The sequence below is a fragment of the Ambystoma mexicanum genome, chromosome 11 (assembly GCF_040938575.1).
Source record: "Ambystoma mexicanum isolate Mex_15411 chromosome 11, UKY_AmexF1_1, whole genome shotgun sequence".
In the NCBI taxonomy this organism is placed as follows: Eukaryota; Metazoa; Chordata; class Amphibia; order Caudata; family Ambystomatidae; genus Ambystoma; species Ambystoma mexicanum.
Genome location: NC_090934.1, coordinates 17,831,622 through 17,855,970, shown reverse-complemented (window position 1 = coordinate 17,855,970; position 24,349 = coordinate 17,831,622). Strand labels below are relative to the sequence as shown.

At 49.6% G+C, this 24,349-nt stretch overlaps 1 protein-coding gene across 1 annotated transcript in view; it reads left to right on the top strand.

Annotated features, from left to right (window-relative positions):
- Positions 1-24,349, top strand: part of BMP8A (bone morphogenetic protein 8a) — a 227,877-nt gene that overhangs the window by 145,646 nt on the left and 57,882 nt on the right. The window contains exons 3-4 of the mRNA XM_069622415.1: positions 1,076-1,224; positions 5,072-5,266. Coding sequence (XP_069478516.1) covers positions 1,076-1,224; positions 5,072-5,266 — 344 coding nt within the window. The remainder of the gene's footprint in view (positions 1-1,075; positions 1,225-5,071; positions 5,267-24,349) is intronic.

The window sequence follows — 24,349 nt, the reverse complement described above, 5'->3', positions numbered from 1 at the left end:
TGCCACTACTGCGTCCCTCATGGGATCCATCTCCCACTACTGCAGCCCTCATGGGCCCCATCTCCCACTATTGCGTCAATCATGGGCCCATCTCCCAGTACTGCGTCCCTCATGGGCCCCATCTCCCACTACTGCGTCCCTCATGGGATCCATCTCCCATCACTGCGTCCCTCATGGGATCCATCTCCCACTACTGCGTCCCTCATGGGCCCCATCTCCCACTACTGCGTCCCTCATGGGCTCCACGTCCCACTACTTCGTCCTTAATGGGCCCATCTCCCAGTACTGCGTTCCTGATGGGCCCCATCTCCCACTACTGCGTCCCTCATGGGATCCATCTCCCACCACTGCGTCCCTCATGGGATCCATCTCCCACCTCTGCGTCCCTCATGGGATCCATCTCCCAGTACTGCGTCCCTCATGGGCCCATCTCCCACTACTGCGTCCCTCATGGGCCCATCTCCCAGTATTGCGTCCCTCATGGGCCCATCTCCCAGTACTGCGTCCCTGATGGGCCCCATCTCCCACTACTGCATCCCTCATGGGATCCATCTCCCACCACTGCGTCCATCATGGGATCCATCTCCCACCTCTGCGTCCCTCATGGGATCCATCTCCCACCTCTGCGTCCCTCATGGGCCCCATCTGCCACTACTGCGTCCCTCATGGGCCCCATCTGCCACTAATGCGTCCTTCATGGGCCCATCTCCCAGTACTGCGTCCCTCATGGGCCCATCTCCCAGTACTGCGTCCCTCATGGGCCCCATCTGCCACTACTGCGTCCCTCAGGGGCCAATGTTGTCTGTCTTGTGTTTGTGTCTGTTGAATGCTGGCCACACGGGCTAAGTAGCCTTCCGAATGCAGTCCTACTTGCGAGTACAGCTCTTCCCTTAAAGCTGGACATTACTTATAGTAAGGTGTCTATGCTCTTCTGGGCATGTGATCAGGTCTGCACATCCTAGTTAGCAACCTCTGGATAATGGGAGATAGCTGCCCTGATGGGCACTGCCAGTCTGTATGTTGCTGAAGCTTGCCACCCGTGCCAGCACTCACCCCATGCGTCTTTCTTCTGCAGGGAGTCGGACCAGTTCCTCCTGGACCTGCAGGATGTGGGCGCCGGGGACGAAGGCTGGCTGGTCTTTGATGTCACCGCAGCCAGCAACCACTGGTTACTGAACCCCAAGTATAACCTGGGCCTGCGGCTGTACGTGGAGACCGATGACGGTGGGTACCCGAGGATGTGAGTGGGGCCACAGCATGAGGCCACGGCATGAGGTCTGCCCATGTGGTCCAGAGCCACCCCTGGTAGCAGGCGGGCACATCTGGCGATTGTAAGGGTACAGAAGTAAGACTCGGACACAGTGTTTATAGAGGCTAAGAGGGGTTTCCCTGCCTCTAGGGGGAGACTAATGAGATTGCCAGGAAGTCCTAAACTATGAGTTGTCTGCCCCTGTCCTGCCCCATACACTTACCTCTGTGCCTAGCACTAGCCATCTCACATACATGTGCAGGGCGATCTCCTTTCAGAGGAACTAAGAGGCTCTTTCTGTTTTCACACAAATAAAAAGTTCCCCGTTTTGCTGGCAGAGAAGTGTTGCAAAGGTAAACTTCCAGACTTGGATATGCGCCCCCTTTCCCGAGCCTCTGTCTCATGTTCAGTCTCTGAATATTTGGCAACGAGCTGGTGTTTGTTTTCACAGTTACAAGTTCTTATTAGCGTGGTATGCTTTGCTCCCCAAGTGAAGCTCGCTAATTCTAGGGGTCTAGTTCCCCCCCCCAAGTGAAGCTTCCTAATGTTAATGTTAATGTTAAAGGACATTTGTACCCGCGCACTATCACCACCGTAGTGGTCCCTTGGCGCTCTGGCGGCTCTGAAAGAGGGGGAGGTTGGGTTAGTGGGAGGAAGCAGGAAAGGTGCAAGAGAGCAGTGATGTGCTGTTGACAGCCTCAGCCCGGTGGGTCCGTTGGCTGGGCTTGGGGTGCCTTGTGGTCCGTATTTGTCGTGTGCTGTTGTGCAAGTCTATGTGTGGTTTGTTTTGTTGTTGCATTGTTGTGAAGTTTGTGCGGATTGCTGCGTTTAAGGTTTGTGGTTGTGTTTGGTTATAGTTTGAGAGGTGTATGCAGAGGGATGGAATTGTTAGTTGGCATTGCTGTCCTTGCAATGGTGGGATTCCATCTAGGTGCGGCACCTGCTGACAGTCACTTTTCTATCTAGATTTGACGCGAGCTAGGTTCATAATTCTAAGTGTGGCATATGCTAACAATCACATTTCTGTCTAGATGCGACACAGGCCAATGTTCACAATTCTATCTAAGAGTGGACATGCTAACATTCACAATTCTAAGAGTGGACATGCTAACATTCACAATTGCTAGGGTTATAGTTTTTTCCCCCGAAGTGAAGCTCCCAAATACTAGGGTTATAGTTCTCCCACCAAGTGAAGCTCCCTAATGCTAGGGTTATAGTTCTTCCCCGCCCAGTAAAGCTCCCAAATACTAGGGTTATAGTTCTCCCACCAAGTGAAGCTCCCTAATGCTAGGGTTATAGTTCCCCCCCCCAAAGTGAAGCTCCCTAATGCTAGGGTTATAGTTCCCCCCCCAAAGTGAAGCTCCCTAATGCTAGGATTATAGTTATCCCCTGAGTGAAGCTCCCTAAAGCTAGGGTTATAGTCCCCCCAAGTTAAGCTCCCTAATGCTAGGGTTATAGTTCTCTCACCCCAAGTGAAGCTCCCTAGTGCTAGGGGTATAGTTCTTTCCCCCGAAGAGAAGCTTCTTTTCCCTAGACGCCTTTGGATGGTACAACTCAAGAGGAAATGTTTCTCAACTGCGCAGTTCCCGTCTCCTAGCGGTTGTATACTAATTGACCTTTTCACAATTGACCTCAGGAGAATTGACGTCGGGAGAATTTACCTAATTTAGAAGGTCAATTAGGACATATATGCGGGGGGAAACCCCCCGCAACCACCCACCCAATCCAAAACCCCATGCAACCCCCCACCCAATCCCCTCGTATTATTTATAATCCAAAACCAACCCAATACATATATAAAATAACTAAAATAATATAACGATCAATTGTGCAGAAGGTCAGTTAGGACCACTATAATTAGGTCAATTGTGCAAAAGGTCAATTGTAAAAGGTCAATTTGGGTAATACCGTCCTAGCAGCTTGGCATGTTCTGATACCAGGTTTAGGACTCCTGTCATTTCCATAGTTCTTGGTCATGTTATTTACAGTCTTTTGTATGGGTGCAAGTCTCAGGCTCACAACATGTCAAATTGAATATTTGGTTTCCCTTTAAAACACGTTGTCGTCTTTATTTGTTATCCGTCGGGGTCACGGAACCTCCTGGCCTAAGACCTTGGTTTAACATGTGGCTGTGAGTCCCAGACTCGCAATGTCGTATTACTTGGTTCACTTCCCTCCAAGTCTGCAACTCTTCCTCACTTGCCTCAGGGTCACAGACCATCCTGAGTATGTGACTCTCCAATATTTGTTTCAGGGTCCCAGAACTTCCTGAGTGTGTGACTCTTCCTTATTTCCTTCAGGGTCCCAGACCTTCCTGAGTATGTGACTCTCGCTTATTTGCTTCAGGGTCCCAGACCTTCCTGAGTATGTATCTATCCCTTATTTGCATGAGGGTCCCAGACCTCCCTGAGAATGTGACTCTCCCTTATTAGTTTCAGGGTCCCAGACCTTCCTGAGTATGTGACTCTCTCTGATTTGCTCCAGGATTCCAGACCTTCCTGAGTGTGTGACTCTCCCTTATTTGCTTCAATGTTCCTGACCTTCCTGAGTTTATCACTCTCCCTTATTTGCTTATTTGCTTATTTGCTTTAGGGTTCCAGGCCCACTTAAGTGTGTGAGTCTCCCTTATTTGCTTCAAGGTCCCAGACCATCCTGAGTATGTGACTCTCCCTTATTTGCATCTGGGTTCCTGACCTTACTGAGAGTGTGACTCTCCCTTATGTGCTTCAAGGTTCCAGACCTTCCTGAGTGTGTGGCTCGCCCTTGTTTACTTCAGGGTTCCAGACCATCCTGAGTGTGACTCTCCCTTATTTGCTTCATGGTTCCTGGCCTTCCAGAGTGTGTGACTCACCCTTATTTTCTTCAGGGTCCTGACCTTTCTGAGTGTGTGACTCTCCCTTATTTGCTTCTGGGTTCCTAATCATCCTGATTGTGTGACTCTCCCTTATTTGCTTCAGGGTCCTGACCTTCCCGAGTGTGTGGCTATATGCATTTTCAGTGCAGTCATGCATGTGAGTTTGATTATATGCATGTGTAGTGTTACTATGCAGGTCAGTTTGGATATATGCATTTTCAGTGCAGTCATGCATGTGAGTTTGATTATATGCATGTGTAGTGTTACTATGCAGGTCAGTTTGGCTATATGCATTTTCAGTGCAGTCATGCATGTGAGTTTGATTATATGCATGTGTAGTGTTACTATGCAGGTCCGTTTGGCTATATGCATTTTCAGTGCAGTCATGCATGTGAGTTTGATTATATGCATGTGTAGTGTTACTATGCAGGTCAGTTTGGCTATATGCATTTTCAGTGCAGTCATGCATGTGAGTTTGATTATATGCATGTGTAGTGTTACTATGCAGGTCAGTTTGGCTATATGCATTTTCAGTGCAGTCATGCATGTGAGTTTGATTATATGCATGTGTAGTGTTACTATGCAGGTCAGTTTGGCTATATACATAATGCTCTTTACTGTCTAGGTCCTCAACATTGTCATGTGGGTTAGTTGTACTAACCTGCCAGTTATAAATGTTAGCTGTATGAGGGAGGGGATCATAGGATTCCTCCCCATGTGATCCTCCCTCGGTGCACCACCCTCAGGGGCACTATTGTACTGTGGACGCACAACCCCTCTCCCCAAGGGAAAGGTCTCCTCCTAGGGAATAAAGGACGACATCCTCAGATCCGTCACACCACGCTTCCTCCTACTTGGCCACTCAGCCAGGGGGGTCGAGGCCTTCTTGCTTTTGCGGTGCAAGCAAACGTGGCCAATGAGCGGAGTAGGCGGTAACGGCCATCTTGGTTTTGCATCTGTCGTGACAGGGCACAGTGTGGATCCGGGGCTGTCCCGCCTCCTAGGCCGCAGAGGACCGCGCTCCAAGCAGCCCTTCATGGTCACCTTCTTCCGAGCCAGCTCAAGCCCGCTCCGGGCACCTCGGGCGGTCAAGCAGCTGAAGAAGCGGCAGCAGAAGAAAAGCAATGACTTACCGCACCCCAACAAACTGCCAGGCGTCCTGGGTAATTATCATGTTATTATTATTGTTATTATTTAATGAGCGCGGACCTAGCTTCAGGAAGCAATAGAGCGTGAGCCTGCACGGATGCTCACCACTGGGCGCATCAATTGACCCCAGGAGTCTGTGTTACAGGGCTACCTTGGGTAGGAGTAGACGATGCACAGTAAGACCTTTCCAGGTATATATACGCACGCGCGCACGCAGGCGTGCGCGCGCGCGACAGTACTGCTAAATACATAACAGGATGCACAGCGCCAACCCGTTCCCATTCACACCTCAAGGAAGCCAAGATGGTTGCCCAAGTGACCACTTTTTGCAGCTCTTGGAAGTGAAGAAACAGCCAGATAAGGAGCTCTATCTTTCTACATTAGATCCACCACACAGCCACCACGGCTGATCCACGCCACAGCCACCATGGCTGATCCATCCCACACGCACCACGGCTGACCCACCCCGCAGCCACCACGGCTGATCCACCCCATACCTCCCACGGCTGATCCACCTCAAACCCACCACGGCTGATCCACCCCACAGCCACCATGGCTGATCCACCCCACACCCACCACGGCTGATCCACCTCAAACCCACCACAGCTGATCCACGCCACAGCCACCATGGCTGATCCACGCCACAGCCACCATGGCTGATCCACCCCACATGCACCACAGCTGATCCACCCCACACCCACCACAGCTGATCCACCCCACACCCACCACGGCTGATCCACCTCAAACCCACCACGGCTGATCCACGCCACAGCCACCATGGCTGATCCACCCCACACGCACCACGGCTGACCCACCCCACATCCACCATGGCTGATCCACCCCACACCCACCACGGCTGATCCACCTCAAACCCACCACGGCTGATCCACGCCACAGCCACCATGGCTGATCCACGCCACACCCACCACAGCTGATCCACCCCACACCCACCACGGCTGATCCACCTCAAACCCACCACGGCTGATCCACGCCACAGCCACCATGGCTGATCCACCCCACACGCACCACGGCTGACCCACCCCACACCCACCACGGCTGATCCATGGCTGATCCACCACAGCAGATCCACCCCACACCCACCACGGCTGATCCACCCCACACCCACCATGGCTGATCCACGGCTGATCCACCTCACACCCACCACGGCTGATCCACTCCTCATCCACCATGGCAGATCCACCCCACAACCACCACAGCTGATCCACCCCACAGCCACCACAGTTGATCCACCCCACAGCCACCACGGCTGATCCACCCCACAGCCACCACAGTTGATCCACCCCACAGCCACCACAGTTGATCCACCCCACACCCACCACAGCTGATCCACCCCACAGCCACCGCAGCAGATCCACCCCACACCAGCCACGGCTGATCCACCCCACACCCGCCACGGCTGATCCACCCCACACCCGCCACGGCTGATCCACCCCACACCCACCACGGCTGATCCACCTCAGACCTGCCACAGCTGGTCCACCCCAAACCCGCCACTGCTGATGCACCCCACACCCACCACAGCTAATCCACCCCACACCCACCATGGCTGATCCACGGCTGATCCACCTCACACCCACCACGGCTGATCCACTCCTCATCCACCACAGCAGATCCACCCCACAACCACCACAGCTGATCCACCCCACAGCCACCACAGTTGATCCACCCCACAGCCACCACGGCTGATCCACCCCACAGCCACCACAGTTGATCCACCCCACAGCCACCACAGTTGATCCACCCCACACCCACCACAGCTGATCCACCCCACAGCCACCGCAGCAGATCCACCCCACACCAGCCACGGCTGATCCACCCCACATCTACCACGGTTGATCCACCCCACACCCGCCACGGCTGATCCACCCCACACCCACCACGGCTGATCCACCTCAGACCTGCCACAGCTGGTCCACCCCAAACCCGCCACTGCTGATGCACCCCACACCCACCACAGCTAATCCACCCCACATCTACCACGGCTGATCCACCCACACCCGCCACGGCTGATCCACCCACACCCGCCACGGCTGATCCACCCTACACCCACCACGGCTGATCCACCCTACACCCACCACGGCTGATCCACCCTACACCCACCATGGCTGATCCACCCCACACCCACCATGGCTGATCCACCCTACACGGCTGATCCACCCTACACCCACCACGGCTGATCCACCCCACACCCACCACGGCTGATCCACCCTACACCCACCACGGCTGATCCACCCTACACCCACCACGGCTGATCCACCCTACACCCACCACGGCTGATCCACCCTACACCCACCACGGTTGATCCACCCTACACCCACCACGGCTGATCCACCCTACACCCACCACGGCTGATCCACCCCACACCCACCACGGCTGATCCACCCCACACCCACCACGGCTGATCCACACCACACCCGATCCACCCTACACCCACCACGGTTGATCCACCCCACACCCACCATGGCTGATCCACCCTACACCCACCACGGTTGATCCACCCTACACCCACCATGGCTGATCCACCCCACACCCATCACGGCTGATCCACCCTACACCCTCCACATGATTTAAGAGCAAACATGAGCACATTTCTTGGTTCTACATATTTCAATGACATAACCCAGGGCAAAGAGCAATCCTTCATTCTCTACTGGGCACAGGAGGGCAGTGCCAGCAGGACACATTCCGCTTGGGATTCGCCTATTGGGCGGTTGGGGGGGGGGGTGTAGGTTGAGGGTTGGAATGCAAGCAGAGCCGAGGGTGGCAAGGTGCTTGTAGCCAGAACTCCAGGTGGCGCATCTCCTTGAAAATGACCCTGAGTTTCACTGCCAGCTGGTGAAGGTGTTCATACCAAGGGGCTGTGTGTTCTCATTTTGTGCTGAGGGCGATGGTGTGAGAGGCTTTATTCTGGGTGAAACACATTTGTATAACGAGCTTCTGGGGGCTCTGATATACATGCTGTGACAGGCGCGCAGGAGAAGGAGGACCAAGGCCCCAACCAGGTCCCCCTTACACCAATGGTCGAGATGGGACAGGACTGTCTTCAGAACGTGTGGCTGGAAGCTGCCGTGCCCGTAACGCTGGATTATTCGACCATTATTACGTTTGTTTACTTTAGCCATTTGCCATATTTCTATAATCCTATTTTGCAAAATATATTTTACCTGTGAAAGAGCTCAGTTTTGTTGAACACATGCACACACAAATCCCTAGACGTTGTTGTAACATTAAAATGTGTTCTTCGATTGTGGCCAAGCTTTTCAAAACCATAGCTAGTCATGCTCGGGCTCATACCACCGATGTCCCAGCAGGTGCCATAACACCATTAGAGCCTGGAAGACCTGATAAGATGTCCGCCATGGAGCGCGCCGCTTTGCCTATTCACCCTCAGTGCCCAGGAGGGCCTGCTATCTATCTGCACCCTGAATGGCTGCATGATATCCTACAGGAAGCAGCCCGACCGAGCCAGGGGGCCAAGCCGGCCCAGCTCGAAGGCCCGGCTACAAGCTTCCTCACCTGTCTTTCCCTGTCTTACCGGAATAACCAGCATTTCGGAAGAAAATGTGCCGGGATTCACACATCTGACCGCCTACCCTCTCTTAAGGCAGCTTCAGAGTCAGCAACTCACTGAGACCTGAATTCCTGGCTGAAACTGACTGGTTACCTGGCCACCCTCTGATCTCGGGCCCAGGTCCCCTCCCCCACCGTTACATACCTACCCTGCCTCCATGGCTACCCCCACACTTGGGGACTGTTTTTCTGTATCCCTACAGTCCCCCTCCAGCACTTGACACCCAATGTCTGCACTTACCCTTGCACTTGCCACCAGCTGGCCTACTTCTATTGTTTTATTTATTCTATTACCCCCTGTACTGCACTGTCCCCACCTCCTTCCCACTCTGCATTTTTCCTCTTCCCCCTTCTCCTGCACTTGCGCGATCTGAATGACACCTGGTCTAGTTGTCATGAACCGTCCTCTGCGCCCCTTCTGGACTTCCTGGTCCCTGACCCATAGGGGATTGAATACAGTGATCCTTCCAACATGGCCGCTCGAAACGGAATGCTCCTGGTCAGTCTCTACGTTCCACGCTGCACGCTCTGCAAAACAGACACGTCCCCGCGGCTCTGCGCGTCTCAACGCTACCGCTTGCTGTAGTCGGACGTGTGTTGCCGAGTTCGTTCGGGGCTCCCGTTTGATTCCTTGTTCCCAGTCCTTTGAAACCCCGTCCTTCCTCCCATTCGTCTACCTTATCTTCCTGGATTTCTTCCGCGCTCAGGTCACGGCGTTCCGTGCCTCTGAGTGCAACTTCATTCCTTACTGGTATCCACCCTGGACTTCTGAACGCACCCGGAAGCTGGATAGCGAACCTCACGCTGGAATCCGAGGACCAGCGTTCGGGTTTGTACAAATCCCGGACCGTGAGAAAGACATCCCAGAAGGTCGCAAGCAAACAACAAAAGCAGCTGAGAAGGGGAGAGACGTGTGACAGATTGAGACGCCTAAAACACGATACAGACACAGAGATGGAAGCCAGCTTCACTCTCTTCCGAAGAGGTCTAAATGAAGAAATAAAAGATGAGCTAGCTAGGGTAGCTCGCCCAAGTTCCTTCCAGGCTCTTATGGACCTTTCCTTGCAAATAGACTTCCGAATCCAAGAAAGAAGCGCAGAGAAAAAGAAGTCTAAATCGGGTTTCCAAAAGACCACCACAGAACATCCGCCTAGGTCAGAGCCCACAGTTTCTCCAACCCCAGACCCAGAACCCATGCAACTGGGGGCCTTCCGTGGACCCATTTCCCCACAAGAAAGGATGCGACGGATCCACACTGGTCTGTGCATGTATTGCGCCTCCGATAAACACCTCGTTAGAAAATGCCCTATTGCTCCTCCACGGAGTTCGGGAAACGCCAGCTCCCGATCCTAGAAGGGGCACAATTTCAGGAGAGAGATGTTTGCTCCACATCAATTCCATCATTGAACTCTCCTGGACAAAATAATCTTGTGGTTCTACAGGCCTTTCTATCGCCTTCCAAGAAATAATCTTACCCCATCCTGGCATTAGTAGATTGCGGAGCCATGGGCGTATTCCTAGATCATGATTGGGTCACTGCTCACAACATTCCACATGAAATTCGAGGAACAATGCAACCTGTAGAGGCTATCGATGGGAGACCTCTGTCTTCAGGACCCATAACCCTTCAGACTAAAGAGATTCTACTCTCTATAAACCACCATCGAGAGAGGATCGAATTTGACATTATAAAATCAGCCATTATCCGATGGTTCTTGGAATGCCCTGGTTACAAAATCATAACCCTTACATCAATTGGGCAGCAGGCTCCCTGCTCCTTGGATCTGAACACTGTATGTCTCACTGCTTATCCCTGTATTCCTTACCGAAGCCTTCTGAAGACTCGCAAGAGAGCCAGCAAAATCCAGTCACCGTCTCTAACATCATTTAGATTCCCAGGGCCTATCAAGCCTTTTCTGATGTATTTTCGACCGCTATAGTTCAAGCTCTCCCTCCTCACAGACCAGAGGATTGCGCCATCGATACTGAACCTTCGGCAGTGATTGATTTCGGCAGGATGTTTATATTATCAGAACCTGAAAAGAGGGCTCTCCGGGAATACCTGGATACTAACCTGGAAAATAGCACAATACGACCATCTAAATCCCCAGCGGGTGCTTCATTGTTCTTTGTTCCCAAGAAAGACACCAAGGAGATCAGACCACGTCTAGACTACCGTGGCCTTAATCAGTGCACTCTCAAGGACCGCTACCCCTTTCCCCTCATCTCGGATATCTTGGAAGCAGTCAGAGGTGCAGTAGTCTTCACTAAATTAGACGTAAAGAATGCCTACCATCTTATTCGTATAAAGGAAGGTGACAAATGGAAAACAGCCTTTAGAACCCACTTTGGCCATTTTGAATACCTGGTTATGCCCTTTGGATTGCTAATGCCCCAGCGGTCTTCCAACGTTTTATGGACCGAGTGTTCTCTGATATGCTGTTCATCTTCGTCATTGTATATCTGGACGACATACTGATATACTCCAAGGACCATCTAAGACATTAAGAGCACGTGAAGACAGTCTTACAATGTCTACGTGAACATAAGCTCCTGGCCAAGCCCGAGAAGTGCATTTTCCATGTATCAACTGTTCACTACCTCGGATTCGTTCTCATTCCAAAGGGAATTGGAATGGACTCCTCGAAAGTAGATTCCATTTTGTCTTGGCCCATTCCAACTACTGTGAAACAGATTCAATCTTTTCTGGGGCTTGCTAACTTTTATCGGAAATGTATACCAACCTTTTCAGAGATTGTGCATCCTATTGTTAAATTGTTAAAGAAGGACACCCCCTTCCTGTAGACCTCAGCCCAAGATACAGCGTTTCAATGCTTGAAGTCGGAGTTCACTCAAGCCCCCATCCTAGCTCAACCTGACACTGATCGACCCTTTCTTGTTGAGACTGATGCTTCCAACTACACCATTGGGGCAGTCCTAAAGCAAGAGTTGGATGACCAGTTAGAACACCCCATCGCCTATCTTTCTCGCACCTTGACTCCCAGTGAAACCCCTTACTCCGTTTTGGAAAAGGAACTACTAGCCATCCGTCAAGCCTTCTCTGACTGGCGTCATCTCCTCCTGGGAGCTAAACACCCAGTCCAAGTTCGCACGGACCATCGGAATCTTCAAGTCCTACAATCCCTAGAATGCAGAAACAGTCATCAAGCCCGTTGGGCCTTCTTTTTTGCTCAATACCAGTTTCAAATCCATCATGTCCCTGGAACAGATAACATTATAGCCGATGCCTTATCCAGACGTCCAGATAACGAAACCTTTGAAGATTGGACCTTCCCAAAGATGTTTCCCCACACAATCTTTGTTGCCCAAGCACTCACCCTCCTGGAGAATATTCGAAGTCAAACTCAATCCTCTTAAACCTGGAAGGAGTTTAAGAGAAATAATTAATGGAATCTCACAACAAAGGATGGATATCTATCCAAGGACAATCGGTTGGTCATCCCGACTCCTGGACTGAGACAAAGGATCACAAGCCTATGCCATGATACCTTTCATTCGGGACACAGTGGCATTACCAACACCCTCCATCTAATACAAAGACAGTTTTGGTGGCCGAAGATGAAGGATGATATCAGGATCCATATCCAGACATGTGCAGTCTGCAATCAGAACAAACATGACAATAAGAAACCGGCAGGTCTCCTAGTCCAACCAACAATACCAACAAGACCCTGGGAAATTATCGCCACAGATTTTATCGTGGAACTACCATCCTCCAGGGGCTACACAACTATCATGGTTACTATTGATTTGTTTACTCATATGGCTCATTTTACACCTTTATACAAACTGTCATCCTCATCTGAACTTGCCGGAATCTTCCTGGAACACATATTCCGGCTTCATGGGCTACCCTCCAAGATCATTTCTGACCGAGAACCCCAGTACATATCTCAGTTTTATTTATTTTTATTTATTTATATAGCGCTAAAGCCCGCAGGCATCAGAGCGCATTCCAAAAAGACAGGACAGTGATTACAAAAATGGGACAAGAATAGACACACAGAAGATCATATCATGGGGAGCTGAGAGAGGTCGCTCTTATGTCGTATTCTGGGAATTCAACGTGCCTTGTCTTCAGGCTATCACCCACAAACCAATGGAGCTACTGAACGTGTAAACCAAACTCTTGAACAATACCTTTGTTGCTTTGCTACCAAGGTCCAAGATGATTGGTCACTCTTAATACCGGTGGCCGAATTCGCTTATAACAATTCAGATCATTCAGCTATCAAAACCAGTCCCTTCTTCTGTAGTCAAGGATTCCATCCTTCAGTTCTTCCCTCCGTTCTCCCACACCCTACCTCAGTTCCTGCGGTAGATTCCTGGATTGAAAGCCTTATTACAGTACACAAAGAAGCTAAGGAACACTTGGAAAGGGCCCGAAGAGACGTTAAACGTTATGCTGACTCTAAAAGAAGACCTGGACCTTCCTACTCTGTAGGCGATAAAGTCTGGTTATCCTCAAAGTTCCTTCCTCGACATCTGCGCCCAAATAAATTGGCTCTCAGGTATTACGGCCCTTTTTCTATACAAGAAATCATCAATCCAGTGGCTATTCGACTACAACTACCAGAATCCTGGAAAAGGATCCACCCAGTCTTCCATACCTCACTGTTAAAACCATATCTTCAGTCATCTCGAACATCTGCAAAATCTACCCCAGTGATTGTAAATGACCAACTCGAATACAAGGTTTCCAGAATCTGTGACTCTAGGTACCGACGCGGGCAACTACAATATTTGGTTGAATGGAAGGGATACCCTCCCAGTGAACGCACCTGGGAACCCATGTCAAACATGAATGCCCCCAGGCTGGTTCGAAGATTCCATCTTATCCATCCGGGTTTCAGAGGAGGCATACTGTCATGAACCGTCGTCTGCACCCCTTCTGGACTTCCTGGTCCCTGACCCATAGGGGATTGAATACAGTGATCCTTCCAACATGGCCTCTCGAAACGGAATGCTCCTGGTCAGTCTCTACGTTCCACTCTGCACGCTCTGCAAAACAGACATGCCCCAGCGGCTCTGTGCGTCTCAACGCTACCGCTTGCTGTAGTCGGACGTGTGTTGCCGGAGTTTGTTCGGGGCTCCCTTTTGATTCCTTGTTGCCGGTCCCTTGAAACCCTGTCCTTCCTCCCATTCCTCTACCTTATCTTCCCGGATTTCTTCCGCGCTCGGGTCACAGCGTTCCGTGCCTCTGAGTGCAACTTCATTCCTTCCTTGTATCCACCCTGGACTTCTGAACGCTCCTGGAAGCTGGATAGTGAACCTCACGCTGGAATCCGAGGACCAGCGTTCGGGTTTGTAGAAATCCCGGACCATGAGAAAGAAGACATCCCAGAAGGTCGCAAGCAAACAACAAAAGCAGGTGAGAAGGGGAGAGACTTGTGACACTAGTAGGATTGCTGTCTTCCCTCTGTTCCCCCTCCCTTGCCGCATCTCGCCTTGAAACACTTGTGTATAGGCGCGTTATAAATGCCATATCATATCATACCAAGGTAAGAGGTGTTGTGGCCCAACCCTCGCTTCCTCTAATTAATTAGTGTCCTGCTCTTCCCACTGCTGCTCATGCACGCACCCACAACCACATGTCCAGGTATCGCTTAAGGAGCCCGTCGGACCTCACCAGGGTTAGCCCCCCCCTTTTCATGATCTTTTACAAAAAATGATCTGTTGCATTAGATCTCTGTTAGACCCAGTTTGATCAGCCATTTTTGAGGTTAGATCCACTACAGAACAGGAGTTATAAGCAATTACTTAGTGGGGGGGGGCTCACCCCTAGCTAGTACCCCTCAATCAAAAAGTACACAACAATCGATGTCATTGGTTAGATATATGTTAGATCCGGTAGGATCAGGCATTTGTTTGTTAGATCACACACAGGTGCTGAAATAGTTGGCTGCAAAGGAGGGTGGCTGCCCCTGCCCTCAACTAAATTTAGGGAAAAAGTCATTCTTTTTAATACATATTTGTTAGATCCGGTAACATCAACCATTTTTAACGTTAGATCTGCTACAGAACAGGAGTTATAAGCAATTATTTAGAGGAGGGGCCAACCCGTAGCCAACCCCCGCAATCAAAAAATAGACCAAAATGTATGTCATTTGTTAGATCTACCCATGTTGCCTCTGACCAAAAATATGCCAATATTGTCACTGGCACACTCTCATGCTGATCGGTCTGCAAAATATGCCAGCACTGCTACTGTAAAGCACATTTTCATGATGCCTGTCTACCATAAATGGCAGCACAACTCTGTAAAACATTGTTCATGCTGCCTTTGCCAAAATATATGTCAGTAATGCCACAGTAAAAACGTTAATGATGGTGTCTAGATTATACTCCAGTATGCCACTCTGAATCCTATTGACAGTGTGGGTACCTCACAGGAGGAAGGTTTCTAAGGCCAGGGAGGATGAGAATTAACAGCTGAGAAGGAATGGGCCCGACATTCCTCCAATGTCTACTCGCCTCATGGAGGCACTGATACATCTGATGAGGTAACATTATTGCCTCACTGTCAAGGGGATCCCTTAGACTTGAGCTTCTCCCTGCAGGAGATAAAGAAAGCGCCAGGGTTACAGAAATCGGGGAAGGCCCCAGGCCCTGATATGGTACCTGCCTGTGGACCTTTTCAAAAAAGCGCCTGACATCTGGGCAGTTGTGTTCCATTGCTTCTTTAGCACAATCATTAAGACAGGGAAGATGCCGGCATCTTGGACTAATGCTATAATTGTCCCGCTGTATAAAGAAGGAGGGGGCGTGACTGCCCTGGGAACTACAGGCCCATCTCACTCCTGGATGCCAGGGCACTACAGGTCCATCTCACCACTCCTGGATGCCAGGGCACTGTTGGTGCACGTGGAAGATTGGGCTACAGGCCAGAACATTATCAGACATGTGCAGGGCAGCTTTCAGCCTGGCCTTAGTACTACAGACTAGAGGCTGTCCGGCTTCAGTTTTATCGATGGACTTGACACGTGCATTCGATGCTGTCTCTGGGGCACCGCTGGGGCAGGCTTTGCAAGAGCTTGATGTCCCGCCGCAGCTTTTATGTGGAATCCAGGGCTTGTGTAATTGTAACACTGCCCGAGCCAGGTGGACCCTAGTAGGGAATATGAAAGCTGAAATGCCCCCTAAACAAGGGGTGCGACAAGGGGGCATCTTGCACTGACTCTATTCTGTATGTTCATTAATAATTCCATACTGAGACTCACGCATTTCCAATCTGATGCTCCCAAATTAGGTGAGGATACAATCCCTGTCGTATTATTTGCTGACGATGCCGTATTGCTTTCAACGACCCCGTTGATGTAGGTCATTATGCTTGTAAATCCTGTGGCTTCATCATGAATTCCGATAAGACTAAGTCAATGGTCTTGAATATCCCAGGGCAGTGTGGGCATGCTAGGCTGAGGGTTACTGTCGAAGGTCGTGCTATTGAGCAGGTTGCTTCCTTTGTGTGCCTCGGCCTCAGGTTAAGTGGGAACAGCAGATGGACAAGGCCATGCTGTCCTTGGAGAGACAGAGCAACTCCATTCTGAAATTCAGTCGAAAGCCTAGCAGTGCTGTGTATTGCCCTGTCCTAAAGCTTTATTTATTTATTTTATGTATTGTTTGCTTGTTAGGCACTTATACAATAAGAATATACTGTTTCAAAGTCCCCACAGGGCAGGGAGGGGAGTAGGGTGGGAAGTAAAACTACAATATTACACCACAGTATTTAAGAGCAGAGGGGGGAAGAGGAAGAGGGACGAACCTACTATTCCTTGTGAGTATTCAGAACGTGCAAGTGCAGAAAGGAAGAGGGGGTAGGTGCAGGGGAGTCTGAGCTCGTGGGAGAGCCACGGATGAAGTGCTGGGAATGTTGAGTGCTACACAGCCTGGGCCGCGATAGATATTAACAAAAAGGAAATTATTATTGCACCCGAGCACACACATTGAGGATTCGACAGCCAAGGCCCCTTGCTGGATCCCAAACTCCTTGATTGCAGTTATTCCAATACCTGCTTTAATCATGACCAAAAGACCCCAAGCCCGACGACCCCATTACCTTGAAGGGCCAACTGGAAGCAAGTTGTATAGCCACATCTGTACAGGCGCGTTATAAATGACTTGTCATATTCTATCATCCAGCAAGGGTTGTTTCAACAACCATGACTCCTGTGCACATATAACCTCATACAATAGAAAAATGGATCCCAGCCCAGGATTAGTAGAGTTTCAGGACACTTTCTCCAATGGATCCTTTTTACTAACGCCGATTCAGAAAACACTCATAACATTGTGTATGGCTTGCGCTAACCATGACCAATCCTGGATCTTCTTTCGGAAAACTACAGTTCCCAGCACCTATTGAACTTCCCGTCTCCATATCCTTCCCAGAATGTGTACCCAATGCAGCACCAACATTATCCTCATTCGAGAGACTCAAGGCCTTAAATACCAGGATGTCAAACCCAAGTTGTCTGAGAGGAAGCGATTCCCTCAGAATAGTTTCAAACACTATTTTACATCCAAGATCCAAAGTAACCAGGTTCGTACGCACTGGATCAATAAACTCCACTCCGTCAAGATCCTTGGTGGAAATGGCCCGAAGATTCGGCTTGTTGGAGAATAAGGCCAGAATGTTGGATCTTTTCAATACTTGTCTTCCCTAAACACATTCTCCACCAACAATCTGTGAGGCCATGTATTAGCAGGCATGATATCGGTCCTGTTAAGGCACCCGCGATTCAAACCCAGTGTGTTAACAGCGTCAAACCTCTCCTGTCACCCTACCACCTTAATGAAATCCCCCTGAGTAACCCTCAGAATACTGAAAGCTGGAGCTCTTCCAGCCTCTGTAGTGTCCTCTGCCCAGAGAAGCACAGCCCCTCATCTGGGGGGGCCGCCGTATTATTATCGAGAGGGACTTCCACTGTAGTCTCCCTTTCAACACCCAATATTGTTATGGGTAACCGCCCTCCTGGAAAACTCAATTCCTTGGGCTTCCTAGTTGTAAATGAGTCCACTGTCTCCGTTTGCAACGCCGAGCAAACTGAAACTTTATCTGTCGAGGATATTAAGACGGCGTTCCGCCTCCCGGGCACAGATGTGTCGTCATTCCCGGATGGCATATTAGTACCTTTGGTTTCTTTATGAGGTCACTTGGATTCATTACAATTTCCCTTTTCACATACGTACGGGGAGACCCGTCGCCAACTCTACGATCTTCCTCCTCAGAAAAGCGATCGACAACCACCTTAATTGGAACCACCTTAGAAATCACTGTAGTTTTAGTGTCACACTTTTAGCTTTGACTAAACATTCTTGTATTGTAAGGTTTCCTAGAAACTTTCTAAAAGCTCTCCTGACAGTTTTTTCAATTGGACGTTTTTAGATTTTCTTTCCTGCTTCTGAGGGTTTTTTCATTTTTGAAACACTTTTTTGCACACGGATACCCACCCAATAGCCACTTTATTTAGGCTCTTTTAAAAAAAATAAACGTTTCTTTTGTTTCACACCACAATAATTTACATTAGGCATCACTTGTCTGTTTATTCCCTCTAACCCCCAACTCCTCCCCCGTACCCCGTCCTTCCTTGCGCCACACCATTCTACAATCTCTTGCTTACACTCCACCTCCCGGTCTGATGTCTGCACCCTCCTGTGCGGGACTGTGTTCCGATTCCTTGTCATATAATGTAGACGTATCCAGCTCTGCAATCAACTGTCTCCAGGCTTCCACCCGCTCCACCTCTTGGTCCGTGTTCCACTTTATCCTGGCTCTTTATTGCTGTTAACGCAACAACTTCATCAATCTGTTTATTAGAAGAACCTTCTGTCACCAAAGTAAAGTCTTCTGATTCCTTGGTCTTCCCGAATAACCCGGAGTAACACTGTTTGAGTTTTGTGATTGGCCAACAGAGTTTTGAAGTAAAAGAATCGCTGGATACAGATCAGACTTCGCCGAGGTCGAGTCTAGCTGAAGCAATGCCTTCAAGCCCGACTCTTAAGTTGCCTTTTCTAACTTGCTTCGAATAGCACGGAGCGGGACCGTATGCATTCTCACTTCGCTTTTGAGGTTCTCATGTAGGGGACCAAAGCTGTTTGCGCATTTCCGTTTAAAGGAGAGGGTGACCGCCTAGGTTGAGCTGCACGGGGGGTAGAGACATAGGAAGTAAGAGAAAGATCACTGTTCTCTCCCTCCGCTTCTGAAAATATAGATGGTGTGTTGGCACGAGAGCCAACGTAGGGCGTACCAGATCCCTCTTGGTCCTGTACCGTCAGTCACCGCCAGGAAGGGTGCCTCGGTCTCCCAAGGTCTCACCCTTAACTCGCGATGTTGAATTAAAAAAATGCTGTCATTTCTGAATCTTCTGTTTGGGGTATCAACACCTAAGATGGGACATGATCGTTTAGGCCACTCTCAACCTCTCCCGGAGACTCGGGTAAGGCTAATTCACGTGCCATTTAGAACATCTGTTCTGCAATAGTCTTACCGGATGTTTTCGATAAGCTTCTTAATGCATACATTATGCAAAACCCTGTAGGTACCAAACACCATGTAACAGCCTACTGTCTGCTGACAGAGACAGGCCCGGCACTCTTCTGCTGCCTGCAATCACAGCACTCCACCTAAATCCAAATCTTGCAACCTTCAGCAATTCTTGCAACCTTCGGTGGCCAAGTCTTTTGGGTTCAGCACTTTATGTATTAAAAGCAGCTCTAATTAGGTGCTTATGCATAAAACAAGTGGATTCAAAGCCGGGTTACCCACAGTTACTCCAAACTATCAGGGAGAAGTCTGTCCTTCTGAATAATAAAAAATAAACAGCAGGTTCACGGCGACGCCACCCTGCAGAACTGCCAAACTGCTTTTCATTTGCGCGCTCCCGGGCTGAGTGGCGATTTTAAATCTGGCAGGGAAGATTAGCTGAACACAGTTCCAGCAGACAAAAACAATGGAGCCCAATCCACTGAGCTCCTTCACCACTCCGGCTCTGAGCCGCGACAAACCGACAGACTACTGCCAAACTGCTACTTACTTCTCCACTCACTTTCCCACGCCATTTCTTAGCATAAACAATCCCACAAAAAGGTGCTTTGCAAGCGAGTTAAACACAACGTTTCACACATAAATGTGCTAATTAATGACACTCTAAGGCAGGTGGGGGATAAATGGGGGGATAAATCAGTCATTAGTGTGTGCAAAAGTCCACTTGTGCCCTTAGCACCTGGAAGTTTTCAGGAGACAGAGCAGTCTCCAGTGGGCCGCCCTGGTCTTCTGCAAACACCAAGGATGGTCTGGTGATCGGCCAGGATTGAGGCTTTGCCTACTTGACACATTAAACCGCTATTAGTGTATTTATTGAGCAGGATCATAGCTTTGGAAAGCAACAGTTCTAGCTCATGTGCTGAGAGGCTGGGGTCTGTGACTTGGGGTAATGACCACTGCATGGTGACTTCGGGCCCGCTGTCAAGAACCTGTCAGCCATTTTGATTCACAGACTGAGCTAGGAAACAGATTCCACCATCTGGTCACTGCACAGAGACAGACTGACTGATGGGTAAATCTGATTTGCACACAGAGATTGTTATTGACCTCCTCTCAACAAATCAGAATGTTCAGAGTACAGTCAATAACCACTGGCATTGACTGCATTCTGAACATACTGGGCCTCATTATAACTATTGCGGAATATTGTTTAACGGCACTGGTAATGGTGCCGGCGCCGTTAAACCCACTCCGCACTATTACGAGGTCCCCTCGCGGGACCCGCTCTGGACCTCTGGTTTTAATAATGTTATGTTATGTTTATTATTTGTAATGCGCACCTAACCTGTGGGTAGCAGGAGTATGGGCCCGTTGTTAGCTCCTTCCCCATTCCCATTGATCCTTCAGGGTTCTCTGAAGGAGGAAATACCGGGCCCTCCATACTCGGAATGGCCCGGTATTTCCCCATTCAGGGAACCTGGACCCAGACACGATTTTGGAGGCAGCCATGCCCTTATTAAGGGCATGGCTGCCTCCAAAGTCGTAATGAGGCCCACTGACTTTAATAGCAGACCGGAAAACTGTAATGCAATTTCTAGGCAAGATTTTTCATTAAGACGCTTCCTCTGCAGCCTCCAATTTATCTGTGCAAAGGGAAAGTTGGAACATGGGAACATATTTCCACTTTCCTAAAGAGAAATGATTTACTTTTGCATGACACCTGATGCACGCTCATGTTAAACCCGCTCCAGTTTCACTAAGTTTACAATTGAAATGCTTAATTTATGTTAAATGTTAAAGGTATTTGTACCGCGCACCGTCACCAACAGCGTTGGTCCCCAGGCGCTCTGGCGGATCTGCAAAGGAGAAGGCGGGATGGGTTAGTAGGGTGAAGAGGGAGTAGGGTAGTGAGAGAAGTGGTGTTCTGTTGGCAGCTTCATCTCGGTATACACGGAGTGCTGAGCTTTGGTGCAAGTATCGGAGTGCTGTCAGTCCTCGTGGGCTGTTGGGGTGGTTTATGTGTTGTTGCGGTGTGGTGAAGTACATGCGGCTTACTGTGCGAGAGGTGGTTGTGTGATTTGTTGAGTGAGTTAAGTATGCAGAAAATTTGAGCTTTTTGGTTAGTGGGTTATATGTTTTGCAGCTAATTTTCACACTATGGCTAAATGCCTGGATTTCGGGTGTCCTGCATTGTGCGAAGACAGCTAGATTTGAGAGTCCTGTACAGTGTGGAAAAAGGCCCACGCTTAACATGGCGGATGAGTATAGTACCATACACAGCTGGGTTTGAGAAACAATTGAATAATTTAGTACAATCCTAAAGTACAGCGAGATATGAGGGTCCTGTAATGTGGGAGAGAAGCCTACGCCTGACAGAAATATTGGCTTTAGTGTGACATACTCCCTGTAGTATTCTAAATGAACTATGTTCATGCCGCAATGGTGTTGATGGGTCTTCTAACTGCTTCCGTCTTGCTCTTTCTATGTATGTGTTCAGTCTTTAGTGTCCTCCTCTTGTGGCTATCTCTCATTATGTCTCATGGTCTGTCGTGGAGTGCGTTCCTTGGATTCTGTTTGTGTATGCTTGCTTGGTGGGAACCGCGATCGGTATCTTTATTCATCTTTGTTTTAGCGGTGTGGGCGTTCTTGTTAGTGGTCTTTTAGTTATGCAGTGAAGAGGCAGGATTTGAGCAGTTTCCTGAATACTATGTGGTTTGTTGTGTTCTGTATATTCTTAGGTAGGTCATTCCAAGTTTTCGGTGCCTGGTGAGAGAAAGAGGATCCTCAGAGTTTTCTTCTGTTGTAGAGTTTCGGTTCCAGGCGGATGTCCTTGCTTGATCTGAGCGTTCTTGTTGGCTGGTGCAGGCGTAATTTATCGCTCAGAAATTCTGCACCTTGGTTGTGTAATTCTCTGTGCGTGATGCACATTGATTTTAATTTTATCCGTTGTTTTATTGGTAACCAGTGTAGTATTTTTAGCGCAGGTGTGATGGGTTCTCTTCGTGGTAGTTTGAGAAGAGGTCTGGCTGCTGCATTTTCTATGTGTTGTTGTTTTTTCAGAAGTCGTTCAGGCATACCCAGGTAGAAGCTATTGGCACAATCTACTCTGGACATGACCAGGGCGATGATGGTGTTTTGTTGGTGAATGACAGGAACGATAGGATTCTTTTTGTCGCTCGCAGGATAAAGAAGCATTTCTTGAGTAAAACATTTACTTGTGGTTCTAGAACCAGATTGTTGTCCATCAGGACTGTGATGCTGGGAATGCATTGGTGGGAGAGGGCCTCCGTATCCTTGTCCTTTATTGCTTTTTATCGTGTGTTATGTCGTGTTTTCCGCACAGGAGTTCATGTGGGAGTCCTGGCGGTGCAGCTCTCTCTTTTGGTTTGGTGTACAGACCCCTGGGATACCCTTATGGCACCCATGGGTGGGGGTACAACCCTGTGCCCCTAGTGTATGTTTTTGGGCACCTGTGTGTGGCCTACAGAGCAGGGTACGGGCTGGTGGCAGCTCCATGCTGAATTTGACAGGTGCTCTGAGTATCCCCCATTTTGGGATACCCAGGCCCTGCCATTGGAATCAGTTGATTCCTGATAGGAAACAAGATGGCCCCTGTGGCCTCTTGCTTTCTATTGCCTATTACCTTGTTTTCCCAAAGTCCTGGGAAGCCCTGATTATGTCCCTTCCCCCTGACTGGCTGTTGGGTGGAAGTTCCATATATGGTGTTGTTGTGAAGTCCAAGCCAGACTGGTTGGAGCCTCCCCAGTGACTGTATGTTGTGGGCACACCCTGTGGGTGAGACCTGGGTGAATGGAGTGTGTGACGAATACGCATTCTGTGTTGTGGGTGTCTAGTATCTGGTGTTTGACACAATGACTGAGACAGCCCTGGCCAAAACTGGTATGAATGCAGTGTGGAGTGTTGAATGGCTGGGTACTTGTCCCAATACACATAAGTTGTTGTGAGTGTCTGGAGAGAAGTGAATGGCCTGAATGCACTATGCACCTGATTGGCTGCCTGCCTGCATGAATGCCCTTCTGACCCATTGGTTGCCTGAGTGTGACCCAGCAGAATGAATGCAAGAGCAACTAGTATATCTAGGGGCCTCTCACTGCTAGAATTCGTGTTCAGAAGCTGAAGAGTAACTGGAGTGAAACTGAAGCTTGACCTTGAAACCCTGCTGGAAGAGAAGAATTGCTGTTGCTCTCCTTCACAATCTGAAAGCTGCTCTCTCTCCAATCACTGACCCAGAGAGGACCTGTTCCCGAGCTACGAGGGACAATCGTGCACCAGCTGATCTTTGCCAAAGCTCCCTGGTAGACAGACCTTCGACAGGCTGTCGACCCGAGATGGGGACTGCTGCGGAATCCCAAGGAGAAGCGCCCGGACTGTTGTCCGCCACTGTCGACGACCGCCGTCGCCGACCAGAGCCGCCGTGCTCCCGTTTGCCTAAGAACTTCATTTGATCCAAGGACGCTCTTGTACGCATCGTCGCCGCTGTATCCCGCTTCCCCGTCAACGAGCACCGCTAGGAACGAAGCTGCCACTTCACCGTCGTAGCTCACCCTGTTCTCCGTCGGATGTTCGACGACCCATGACTCCTGCCTTAAAGGGAGGGCACTCAAGAAGGACCATTGATTCCCCGCCGTGGAATGCTACAAAGCCAGGTACTTTGGGGTTGCAGAACTATTGGGAAGTCTATTGTGAACAATATATGGACTGGGCTTGTATCTTTATTCTACAGGTTGCCCAGGTGGGGGATCTCCACACAGAGCTGTTTTTAACGGTAGCAACCAGTATTCTGCCAATTGTTCCACCGTCTTGCCTTCCTTCCTATCTCTATTGCTGGTTTCCTTGTTATTGATCTGTGTGACATTTTGACAGTATAGTTGATGAACTATAATGAGATCTGATAATATTTGTGGTACCACTTTAGAACTGTATATATTTACCATTGTTGATTTTCTGAGCACAAAGTGAGTTATTGTGATAGTGTACATAA